Here is a 12,690-nt window from a genome sequence, read left to right as displayed (position 1 = left end):
CTTCCCCCGCTTCCCCCCAAGGCCACAGCCTCAGCAACGTCTGCGCCCACATCTCCCCCGGCAGCTCCCACATACTCACATTTTCAGGAATTTCTTTGTTTGCATCCTGCCTCCGGAGATCTGCCTTGATGAATGCTGAGGTTCAAGGACACAGAAGAAGGGCAACAGAAAGTTATCAAGCAGAGCAATGGTCAAGTTCATCCACAAGAGGGAGCCCTTAACTGTTCTAAGGGTCACGAGTATCCCACCTCCTTCAGATTTTCCAGGGATCTGGAGGTTCCATCAGCCACCTTGACAGAGCCTGGGGGGCCACTGCTGTGCCAGACAGGAAGAAGCTAGTGATGACGCTGGCCTCCATGCATAGACCCCTGATATTTGCAGGAAGTTTGCACACAGTACTCCAATCCTCACAGCAATCTCCATTCTACAGATTAGGAAAGTGGGGCTCCCAGAGGTTGGTCCACTTGCCCAAGGTCAAAGAGCTATGGAGGTCAGTGTCACAGTGCAGGATTCCAACAAGGGTCTTTTGAGACCAAAGCTGAAGCTCATTCCAACAAAATATGCTACTGCCTGCCAAAGATACTTCCTCATGAGCCCTCTCGTCTGCCCTGCTGCACGTGAGCCCCTTAGCTGCATGATCAGTTAAGACATTGGCTTTCAAACTGCCAACAGTCTAAACTCAGGCACAGTCAGAGCATCACTTTGTCCTAGGCCCCGACTCACCAGTGAGCACTGCTCCAAGGGTCAGAAAGACACACAGGAAGATGTTCCCAGGCATGGTTCCATAGTTGTCAATAATCTGGCCCTGGGAGATGGTGAAGATGATCCCGAATACCTGCAGAGTCACGGAGAAGACTGGAAACAGGGGCCCAGGCAACCAGCCCACAGGGGAGCTGAGCTGCCCGTATGCAGCGCCTGCTCCCGCCGAGCCCGGGAGGGAACAAGGACCCACGGCTTCAAGGCCACCACCCAACGAGAAGCCTACCTGGGCAGACACGTTGAGGAGGCCAGATGACATGCCTTCTGATTCTGGGTATGTCAGCTCCACGGCAAATTCAAATCCCAATGGGAGGTAGCCAGTCATAAAGAAGCTAAAGCCCAGATCACAGAAACAAGGTGATGGAGAACGTCCGGAAAAAGGAAAAAAGGGTGCCCATCTCCTACCCTACAACTCCTTTTTCTGTTTCTTCCCATCAAGACATGCCAGGCCCTTGAAAATCAAGCCACCCTCTAGGTGGTCATTAACACACATACGCTCACACACCCTCGCATGTACTGTCCATAGGAAAATAAGCAAGAGGTGAAGCTGAGCAGAGATCCCTGTTGAAGGGGCGCCATTTCCTATACTTTCTCATACAACAGGTCTACAAAATTCCAGCTCTGATCTCTTTCAACTGCACCACACTTCCTGGTGCTTTCACACCTGTTATTTCTCTCCTTCTTTCCAACAACTGCACAAGGGAGGCCACTCATCTGCAATTACAGATAAAGACACTGAGCCTCACAGTGGGTAGGGAGGTGCCTATGATCTAATAAACAGTCAGCAACATTGAGCTCAGGACCCACCCTTTCCGATCCCCAGGCCTGTGTACTTTCTGTGACTGCATGTTGTCCCAGGCAGAGCTCATAAAGATGCTAAACATTTCCTAGCTTCCCAGAGATTCATGAAGGACATAGTCCATCCCAACAGCATAGATGGGCCTGGGTGCCCCAGGCAGCATTTTGAAACCTTTATGAGTGAACATGACCTCTGGCCATTTCCACGTTTGCAGAAGTCAATGAGAGGCGGCAGATCCCTATCTCATCCTAGGATGTCAGTAGGTCTTGGAATCATGGATGGTGCTTTCCAGTTAAGTAGGTTCGAAGTACAACTTACCCCATTGCGCCAGCCGTGATGAACACTACCCACAGGTGTCCCAGGTTCAAGGTATATGTGTAGACCACCATGCCTACCAGAGTCATGACATAGACCACCAAAGTTGTCTGCCTACAAGCAGAGGCAATGAAGTTGAGTCATAAACTGCAGACTTTAACAGGATATTTTCCCTACCTTCCTTCCTCTTTACCTCCACCCCACTTCCTATCTATTGGCAACTGCCAAGTGCTAAGCAAGCCCAGGTCTGTGTGCTATTTACTCTCAAAGAATTTTCCATCCGTGAGGTTGGTGGACACCAGACCAATGATCACACTGTGCTCAGAGCTACAAACAGTGAGACCAGGACTATATGAAGTCATCTTGTAGCACATGTGTTCTCCTGCAGAAACCTCTCAGCAAGTCAACACTGCACCTGGACTGGGTACATCCCACCCACAAGCAGGGACACAGCCCTTTCCTTCTCTCCTTCCACCAGAAAAAACAAAAACAAAAAAACAGGGGCACACATCAGCTGTGGTCAGGTGGCAGTGGCATTCAGACAACCCCAGAAGCCCATTCTGCTTGTCTGCATCGCCCCCCGCCCCCCGGACAATGCCGGGCAGGGACCTGACTGTGAGAGTCTCTGTCGTCTCCGGGTCCTTTCTGTTGCCACACGTGCAGCCCAGCTCTCCCCGCTGAATCTGAACTGCTCCACTCCTGACAGTGCAGCGGAGAGAACATTCTCCAGCCCTGAACGAGCCCTTGACTCCAAGGCCCGAGGGAGAAAGCTGCTCCCACTCCCGGCACGTGTCCCTCCACTGGCCCCTCAGAAGGCCCAGCAGGGCTGGTTTCTCTCTCGGGCTCACCCTGCTCGTGCCCCTGCACGCACCTCTCCCCCCAGGTGGCCCACCCAGGACTGCTGTGGCCCTGACTCCTGCACTGGGACCGCCACCCTCTCCCCGTCCTCCTGACTGAGGTCAGGGGCTCGGCACCTCCTTGGGCACTCTGGCCACGAGCATCAGGACTCAGACCATGAAAGCTCAGAGCCTTCCCTCATCTCTGCTGAAGCCAGAAACACAGTGGGGCCGGCAGGTGTATACTGTGCTTATGTCAGACTGATACTGAAGTGATTGGATGCCAGAGGTTCTCTTAAGCACTTTACATATATTTAGTATTTCATTTAACCCTTACAAAAGCCCTGCAGGAAAAGAATGACTGATTTAAGAAAACTGAAATCATATCAAGCATCTTTTCTAATCACAAAAATGAGATTAGAAATCAACTACGAGTATGGTGGATTCATGTTAATGTTTGACAGAAAACAATAAAATTCTGTAAAGCAATTATCCTTCAATTAAAAAATAAGCAAATTTTTTAATGTAAAAAATTTTTTTAAAGTTTAAAAAAAATCAACAATGAGAAAAAAACTACAAAACCACAAACACATGGAGGCTAAATAATTATTCACCAAGCAACCACTAAGTCACTGAAGAATTCAAAGTAGAAATTAAAGAAAAAGAAGAACACCTGGAAACAAATTAATAAGAAATACACTACGGATTATACGGGGTACAGGAAAAGCAGTTCCAAGAGGCAAGTTTTAGTGACACAAGCCTATCTCAGGACTTAAGAAAAATCTTTAAACAGTGTAATGCAAGGCAGTCAGCATAATCAAAGCAATTCCTGTCAGAACACTAATGGAAACTTTGCAGAATTAGAACAAATCTAAAATGTGTATGGAAATACAAAAGACCACATATAGCAAAGCAATCTTGAGAAAGTATAAAACTAGAGGTATCAGTTCTTCCAGATTTAAAACTATACTCCAAAGCTATTGTAATCAAACCAGTATGGTACTGGCAGAAAACAGACACAGATGAATGGATCTAAAGAGCAACCCCAAAATGATGAAAGAGGCAAGAATATACAATGGAGAGAAGACAGACTCTTCAATAAACAGTGTTGGGAAAATTGGACAGCTATACACAAAAGAATCAAACTCAACTGCTCTCTCACACTATGCAGAAAAACAAACTCAAAATGAATTAAAGACTTAAAGACTAAAACCACAAAAATTCTAGAATAAATTTATAGGCAGGACACTAACATCAGTGTTAGTAATTTCTGGGGTGGGGTGGGGGGGATGTCTCCTCAGGCAAGGGAACCAAAAGCAAAAACAAATAGGACTACATCAAACTGGAAAGCTTTAGCACAGTAAAGGAAACTACCAACAAAATTAAAAGGCCATCTATTGAACGGAAGAAGATATATCTATAAGGAGTTAATATCCAAGATATACAAAGATTTAATACAACTCAACATCAAAAGGAAAAAAAACCCAATTGAAAAGTGGGCAGAGGATCTGAACAGAGATTCTTCCAAAGAAGACATACAGATGGCCAAGAAGCAGTGAAAAGGGGAACCCTCGTGAACTGCTGGAGGGTACTGTAAATTGGTGCGGCCACTATAGAAAACAATATGGTGAGTTCTAAAAAAAAGTTTCAAAACAGAACACCCAGGGGGCTTCCCTGGTGGCTCAGTGGTAAAGAATCTACGTGCTAATGCAGGAGACATGGGTTTGATCCCTGGTCTGGGAAGATCCCACATGGGGCAGAGAAAGTAAGCCTGTGCACCACATCTATTGAGCCCGAACTCTAGAAGTGCAACTACTGAAGCCCAGGCACTCTAGAGACTGTGCTCCACCACAAGAGAAACCACTGCAGTGAGAAGTCCATGCACCACAACTAGAGAAAAGCCTGCAAAACAAAAAAGATCCAGCACAGCCAAAAATAAATGAAATTATATGTATATATATGAAAAACCAGAACACTCAGATGATCCAGCAATTCCACTCCTGAGCATTTATCCCAAGAAAATGAATACACTAATTCAAAACAATATATGTACCCTAATGTTCACTGTAGTATCATGTACAAAAGCCAAGATAGGCAATCTAAGTGCCCATCAACAGATAAGTGGATTAAAAAGATGTGGTATGCACACATATGTATTTCAGCCATAAAAAGGAATGAACTCTTGCCATTTGCAGTGACATGTATGGACCCAAATGATTTTATGCTAAGTGAAATAAGTTAGAGAAATACAAATACTATATGATTTCATTGCTATGCAGAATCTAAAAAACAAAATAAATGAACAGACATTAAGTCAGAAACAGACTCATAGATACAGAGAACATACAGATGGCTGCCAGAAGGGAGAGGATGCGGTAGGGGGGAAGGAAAGAAACAGGTGAAAGAGATTAAGAGGTACAAACTTCCAGATGGAAAATAGATGAATCAAAGGGATGAAATGTACAGGGTGGGGAATACAGCCAATGAGTAATAATATCCTGGTATGGTAACAGACCACAACCAGACTTAATTTAGGGGTCATTTTGAAATTTCTAGAAATATTGAATCATTATGTAGTGTCAAGGAACTAACATAGTGTAGTAGGTCAATAATACTTCAAAAACCAAACAAGCATGCAAACTCACAGAAAAAGAGATCAGATTTTTGGTTACCAAAGGTAAGGATGGGGTAGGAGAAGGGGAAATAGGAAGAAGGCAATCAAAAGGTTAAAAATTTCCAGGTGCAAAATAAGTAAGGACTAAGTATGTAATGTGGGCTTCCCTGGTAGCTCATATGGTAAAGAATCTGCCAGCAATGTAGGAGACCCGGATTCCATCCCTGGGTCAGGAAGATCCCCTGGAGGAGGGAATGGCAACCCAATCCAGTATTCTTGCCTGGGGAATTCCATGGACAGACCATGGGGTCGCAAAGAGTCAGACACAACTGAGCGATCAGCACACACACACAAGTGTGTAATGTACAACACGATAAACATAATCAACATGGTATGTTATATATGCAAGTTGTTAAGAAAAGAAGTCCTAAAGGTCCTCATCATGATATTTTTTCTATTTCTTTAATTTTGTATCCATACATGATGATGGATGTCCACTAAACTATTTGTGATGTTGATTTCATGATGTATGTAAATTAAACCATATGCTATTTGTAGATACAGTTTAAGTCCATTATATCTCAATAAAACTGGTAGGAAAAAAGAAACATATGACTATCTCCAATATGACAAATGTGGAAACTGAGCTCAGATCAGTCAAGTTACTTGTCCAAAGTCACCTACTAGGTAAATGCAGAGTAGGATTAGAAACCCATGCTCTATCCACTCCCACACACAGGAATACTAACACATGATGGGGCTACATCTTCGGAAAAGAGCAACATCCTCTGCAGGACACCCCTCCCTCCTGGGTCTTCAAAGCAGCTGCTGAGGTCAGAGGGCCTTCATCTCTCCTCCCCTTGCTCCCTGCATACAGGCCCTCCCACTGCAGAACCCAGCCCCGCGGACACCCATCTCCCTTGCTGACCCCACAAGCTCACCTTTTGCCATATTTCTTTATACACAGCTTCTTCTTAAACCACTAGCCTGTCTGCAAAACTATTTGTAGCCTCAGCCAGACATAAATGGAACTGACCACCCAATTTCCATCTCCAAACCAAAGGAGACACACCTGGGAGCCTCGGGGAGAAGGAACAGGCACCAAAATGCCCAGATGACAGAGCTCCCCCACCCTTTTTCTGCACAAGTAGTGGAGCGGAAAGAATGTCCATGCTGACTGCAGGATGCAGACATCAAATGACACTAGGAACTAGTGTCAGCTAGACTCTGCAGTGTCCTCCCAGCCCTTTCACTGTCTTTTCAACTCTCTTTTCTGGTTCATCTGAATCATCTGGCTGCCCACATCCTGGCCCAGCAAACATTCCAATCCCTCCTTTCTGTTGCCACAGAGCAAGCCTGGAAGAGAGATGCTGCTATTCCCCGGTTCAAGGGAGGCCAGTCCTCACTGCTTGAAGCAAGCAACCAGCATATGGCAGAAACGAGGCTGCAGCCCAGCTCCACCATCAGTAATTAGGTCCAGCCGGGCTCCTCCTTGTGTCCGGCCAGGCAGCCACATCCCCAGGGAGGGCCTCAATTGGCCTTTGATGAGGGCAGCCAGAGGGAGCCCTGGTCTGACCAGAGCCTCACAGAAGCGGGTTTGTGTGCAGAGAACAGGTCTGCCGCTGTCTGTCGCCTCCAGACACTGGGAACTTTGGAGGCCTTGACAAAGCAGCCCAGAATACTGCCCTGCCCAGCACAGGACAGCCCAGGCAGCTGCCCCACTGAGCCGCATTAACTGAGCACCCAGTGGATGCGGAGCACAGGACACACTCAAGCTGAGCCTCTGTTTTCAGAGCACTTTCTCCAAGGCTGGCTACTGAATCAAGGCATCCGGGTTGATTTCTAAATGCAGACTCCCCTACTGAATTGACATCCATGAGGGGTGGAACCCAGGTATCTGTATTTTTAGAAAGTGTCCTGGTTTAGCCTGCAATCCACTAAAATCTTAGTGGCTCTTAGAAATGCACTGGGCAATCAGGACTAAATCATATCACAATATTTACCACTGGAAGCAATATTTACCAACGTGGAAGCAATTACAAGGTAATACACTGAAAACTGTTGGAAGCACAGAGCACCCTGGTAAACCCCAGGAGGTCCATGAGCAAGACATGGGAATTTGGCAATGGAACCACCTCCTCATCCCCAGAGAAGATACATCTGAACTGCCTCCTTGACCACTCACACCCCAGATGCTGCAATCACATCCTTGGAGCCATGTTCTTAAGAACATGTCATTTCAAAACATGGTCTCCAATTCAGTCCAAGCGGAAGAGACACTTACTTGTAGGTTTTGGTCCTATCCAGCCAGATGCCTGAGATCACAGCCCCAAGCATTCCTGCAAGGACGATGGTCAGGCCGATTCTTCCAGCATTCACTTCTTCCCCCTGGGGAAACCATAGCCCCAAGGATCACTCAAGGATGGAACAAGGCATCTGACAGGGCACGGTCACCAGGAGGCAAAGGGGTAAAGGCAAGTAACTGGGGTGCCATGACAGCCAATTCTCAGAAAGTAGCGGAACAAGACAAGCTGTAAAAAGCTGCCAGTAATTCTAGGGGAGGAAATCCTAGAATAACTGCTCCTCCTAATATAATATAATATAACCCTGGGTGTGGGTACATGATACTGGATGTTGGGGGAAAACAAATTCTATCTTTAGAAACCATTTTTAGGTAGATTTTTCAAAAATATAACACTCTTAGGAACCCTTTATCATTATTCCCATTTAACAGATGGAAAAACTGAAATGTGTATATCCGAACATTCCATACTTAGGCTTTTTTTTCCAGTTATCACTGTTTTAGAGGTAGGAAGATATTACATATGTCCGCATGTTTATTATGAGCCAGACACCATGCTGAGGATTTTATATCATCATCTTATTTAATTCTGCTGATTGCCCACCAGGAGGTTAAGAATCAATATTCCCCATTTTACAGATGAAGACATCAAGGCACACTGAAATTAGCCTACTAGCCGAAGGTCATGAGGCCTTTATTAAGTGCAGAGGCAGGATTTGGACTCAGACCTGTCAACCTCCAACACTGGAACACTCACTCACCCACGGTGGCCCACCGTTCCCAAGCTGAGACCCCCAACTTTCCGAAAGAGGGTTGGGCCTGACATCCCGACTGCAGGATACTCAGTGTCCATTTCCCACTATTTAACCCTCCCTGGTTCTGGAGACATTTGCAACCTGCTTTCCGTTGAACAACTAAGACTTTAACATTAAATCTTGCACACATTTCACAACTTAACTGATTTCATAGGTGATTCTATGTGTATATATGTTTACCTACCATGTTGCCAGGCACCGTGCTATGTATTTTACACATGTAAATCTTATGACTTACTTTCTAATTGTAAAATTAGTCTTTTAAAAATATAAAATTAAATTAATCTTTCAATAAATAACTAGACTTCTTTTGCAGAAAAGAGCATGAGAGCTCAGAGGCGCTAACCAGCTCTCACACTGCTGAGAACCACTAGACCTGGGGCTGAGACCCAGGGCCGCCTCCCTCCAAATCCTGGAGCACACATCATGCCACACTGCCCCCCCAGCTCCTGCCTAGACACTAGACATCTCCTTCCCTCTGGCACTGGTCAGCTTAGGGAATGCCCTTACCGGATAGTGGAAGATCACCATGCGAGTCAGCAGAGTGGACAGGGCATAAAAAGCACCAGCATTCAGACCTGAAGGAAGGAGGGGAAACACAGCATTAGGGTAACTGTGCTGGTGGGGTCATTGCTGGCTCTCCTCTCAGCGGTGAGAGAGGAAGGAAGTTCTCATCCTTGTTGTCACTGAAGGTGGTGACCTCAGAGAAGAAGAAAGACTCCAGAACAACCCAAGGTAACCATTTTAACCTCTCTTTAGCCACACACCATTGCCCTCTCATCCCTTTATCCTGTGCTAAAAACACAGGCTCCAGGAAGTACACATTCCTCCTAGGTCAGATCCATCTACATCCCTCCTAAGCACTGGCCTGAACTCACTGAACTACTGGACACCTTTCCACCTCCTCCTGATGACCTATGCCCTCTCCAGAATGCTCCAGACCTCTGACCCTTGACAACACTCCCATTCTCGCCTGTTTTCACCTCTCTCCAACTTTTCTTCTCAGACTCAACACCATACAGAGTCTTATATTTGAAACCAGAAAGGACCCTAAAGGACATTTAGATGACTCTCCTAATTCATTAATTTATCCAACACATAAATGGAATACTTAGAACATTCTGTAAGAATCAATTTCCTTACAGGACGAAGTCATTTTGTTCAAAGCCATACAATGACTTCGTAACTAATATGAGACTAAAATGAATCCAAAGGAGAAGGACCTCCTCCCTTCCTTTCATAATTACAATGATGGTGACGATGGTGGTGGTGATAGTGGTGGTATGATGGTAGTGGCAGTGACGGTGGTGATGATGGTAGTGGTGGTGATCGTGGTGAAGATAGTGGTGGTGATCATGATGACCACAGTGGTGATGGTGGTAGTGTGGTAGTGGTGATGGTGATGGACATGGTGATGGTGAAATGGTAGTGGTGGTGATGGTGATGAGGCCCACACAACTACCACTGGCACACGTGGCATTAGGTCCACTAAAAAGGATGTAAGACAGGACACGGTGCCCAGGCAGGGCAGCCTCAGGAATTGATGGTGATGGTTGATGGTGATGATGGTGGTAGTCATGGCAACAGCATATTCTTATGTACTAGGTACTTTTCTAAACACCTTACAGTCCTCATAACAATCCCAGAAAGTAGCTAATATATCCTCATTCCCATTTTATAGATAAGAAAAATGCACACACATTTAAAAAACAAATACAGAGGTCATTCTGGAAGACCCACCAGGGATCTTTTTAATTTCAGCTAATTTTGAGGCTCACAGGACTACCACTGGCACACCTGGCATTAGGGCCACTTAAAAGGACAAAAGACAGGACACGGTGCCCAGGCACGGCAGCCTCAGGCGCCCCCTTCACTGGAGCCAGTCCACAGGACCCCAGGCCACAGAGCCACTCAGAAGCCATTCTCTTTTGTCCCCAAGCTGATGGCTCAGTGCAGGGAAACGTGGGCACGGCCCCCACCCTGCCTTAACCCTGCCCAGGAGCCACTATTGTTTGTAACTCATGCAGAGGCATGGTTGCCAGGATCTCCATAAAGGACAGGCCAGTGGAAAGAGTTGCTTTGCTCAGAGAAACACAAAGAATGGCTTCCCAACAAGGGTGAGTAGATCACCCAGCCCACTTGCAGTTCTTTTCATCGCAAGTAAAGTCGCCTAACTGCAGTTGACTTCCATTCTTTATCAGGTTCCCAGAGGAATGAGAGACAAAGTTAAGAAAAGGTCAAATTCTCCTGCAAAATGGGGGAGTTTGGTTTGCCCTCCACACCATCATATGGGTGATAAGAGGCAGGGCTGCGTTCGAACCCAGACTGTAGGGTGCTGGGTCCTCTAGCTTAAACACTCGATCTTATATCCTTACTGAACTGATCCTCAAAGATTTCCCCAGCTCAGCTCACTGGTAATTTCATGCCCAGAGTCTCCGAGCAGGTCACCTCAGGGATGCAACAAGGCTGAGCCCAGTGCCACCTCCTGAGGGGCACAGGGCCACAGTCGGTGCCCCAGACGTGTCATCAAGGATCACTACAGCTGCCACACTCAGGCCGTCAGCAACTTCTCAGATAACAAGCATACCTACACCTTACCTTCTTACCACACACCCAGCCACTTGGAAATTCCATTCCCAGGTCAAGAGAACCCACAAGGAGACACATTCCTGAAACGGTGTGCAAGAAGAATGAAACCAGCCCCCTTCCTGCCCCTCAGTTTAACAGGGCCAGGGGGCAGGGCGCATGCCAGGCCCACCTGGGATGAACCAGGAGGGCAGAATTCACAGGAAACTGAGAAATTATCCAAGAGGACTGGGAGCAAAAAACTAAAGACGAGCACTTTCGTGATCCCAAAAAGGAGAGAAAGAAGGAGTGCAGAGGGGGCAGATCCAGGAGGTTGAGCAGCTTTGTGAGGCTCAAAGGTTTAGGAAAATCTCTTCCAGATCAACAACCCCTGGGAGCTCGTTAGAGATGCAAATCGTGACCCCACCCAGACCTCCTGCTGTAGAAACTGGGAGTGGGGCTTTGGGCAGTCTGTGTGAACAAGCCCTCCAGGTAATTCTGATAAAGCTCAGTATGAGACCCACTGGCTCAGCTAGACTAGTGTGATCTACCAATAACCATCCCCGCCTCCCAGCCAGACAGAAGACGGAATCAGGGCTAAGGCGGGGAGGGTGTGGAGGGGAGCAGGAGTTCACTCTGGAAGGCTCTGGAAGCTCACTCTGGAAGTTCTTTCCAATTCTTTCTACACTCCAACCCTAAAGGAATTAGAAATTTCAAATCCCTTTTGAATCTAGATGTCCCTCGCCATATTGCCAAAGGTTGCCAGATACAGTTAGATGGCATTGAGTCCCCTTCACTGACTTCCCTGGTGATTCAGACAGTAAAGGCGTCTGCCTGCAATGCGGGGGATCGGGGCTCGATCCCTGGGTGGGGAAGATCCCCTGGAGAAGGAAATGGCAACCCACTCCAGTACTCTTGCCCGGAAAATCCCATGGCTCTTGCTTGGAAAATCCCATGGATGCAGAAGCCTGGTAGGCTACAATCCATGGGGTCACAAAGAGTCAGACACGACTGAACGAGTTCACTTTCATTCCCCTCCACTGACTGAATCAAGGGGTCCGGCATCCACACTGAAGGGCAGGAATGAAATTCATGCTCTGTCCTGTGCGAGACTACCTCTCCCAGGAATGCAGGTGACTGTGTTATAATTAGGTATGATTGTCCCTCAACAATGTAAGCCTAGCCAGGTCAGTGAAGTGCCTGTGGGGAAATGTGATCGCCCCTGAAAGGCCGGGTCATTCTTATATCAGCTACCTGGGAGAGGTGCGGGTCCCTGAGGGGGTGGGCTTTAGGAAGGCAGAAGGGACTCAGAGTTTCTATCTTGTGTCAAGGCTAAAGTATTCAAATGGCAGTCTAGAGATCACTGGCATTAGAAGGCCTTAGATTTTTAAAATGCAGACTTCTGAGCTCTCCCTTCTGAGCTCTTAATTTGATTCTCCAGGAATGAAGCTAGGAATTTGCATTTTAACAACAAACCCCCGGGCATTTCTTGAACTCACTGAAAAGGCGACTAACTGGCCTTGGGCACAGGAAGATCACAGAGCAGGCCCAGGCTCCGAGAGGCTGGGTTCACGTGGAGGCAGCTGGGAGGGGAAGGGGCTTCAAGACCCCGAGAATCACCCGTTACACACCCACAGTAGAGGTTCTCAGCTCTGCTGCAAACTAGAATCTCCTGGAATGCTTGC

General features: G+C 46.9%; 1 protein-coding gene across 4 annotated transcripts in view; it reads right to left on the bottom strand.

The window, feature by feature from the left end:
- The window catches only part of FLVCR2 (FLVCR choline and putative heme transporter 2), an 87,804-nt gene that overhangs the window by 32,080 nt on the left and 43,034 nt on the right, over positions 1–12,690 (bottom strand). For all 4 annotated transcript variants that reach the window (XM_070469653.1, XM_070469655.1, XM_070469654.1 and 1 more), the window contains exons 4-9: positions 8,951–9,018; positions 7,608–7,711; positions 1,877–1,987; positions 986–1,091; positions 724–835; positions 80–135 (exon numbers count right to left, since the gene is read on the bottom strand). In XM_070469653.1, coding sequence (XP_070325754.1) covers positions 80–135; positions 724–835; positions 986–1,091; positions 1,877–1,987; positions 7,608–7,711; positions 8,951–9,018 — 557 coding nt within the window. The remainder of the gene's footprint in view (positions 1–79; positions 136–723; positions 836–985; positions 1,092–1,876; positions 1,988–7,607; positions 7,712–8,950; positions 9,019–12,690) is intronic.

Source organism: Odocoileus virginianus, chromosome 6 (genome assembly GCF_023699985.2).
Source record: "Odocoileus virginianus isolate 20LAN1187 ecotype Illinois chromosome 6, Ovbor_1.2, whole genome shotgun sequence".
Classification (NCBI taxonomy): Eukaryota; Metazoa; Chordata; class Mammalia; order Artiodactyla; family Cervidae; genus Odocoileus; species Odocoileus virginianus.
Note: the sequence above shows the minus strand (reverse complement) of the source record. Positions and strands in the feature narration are given on the sequence as shown.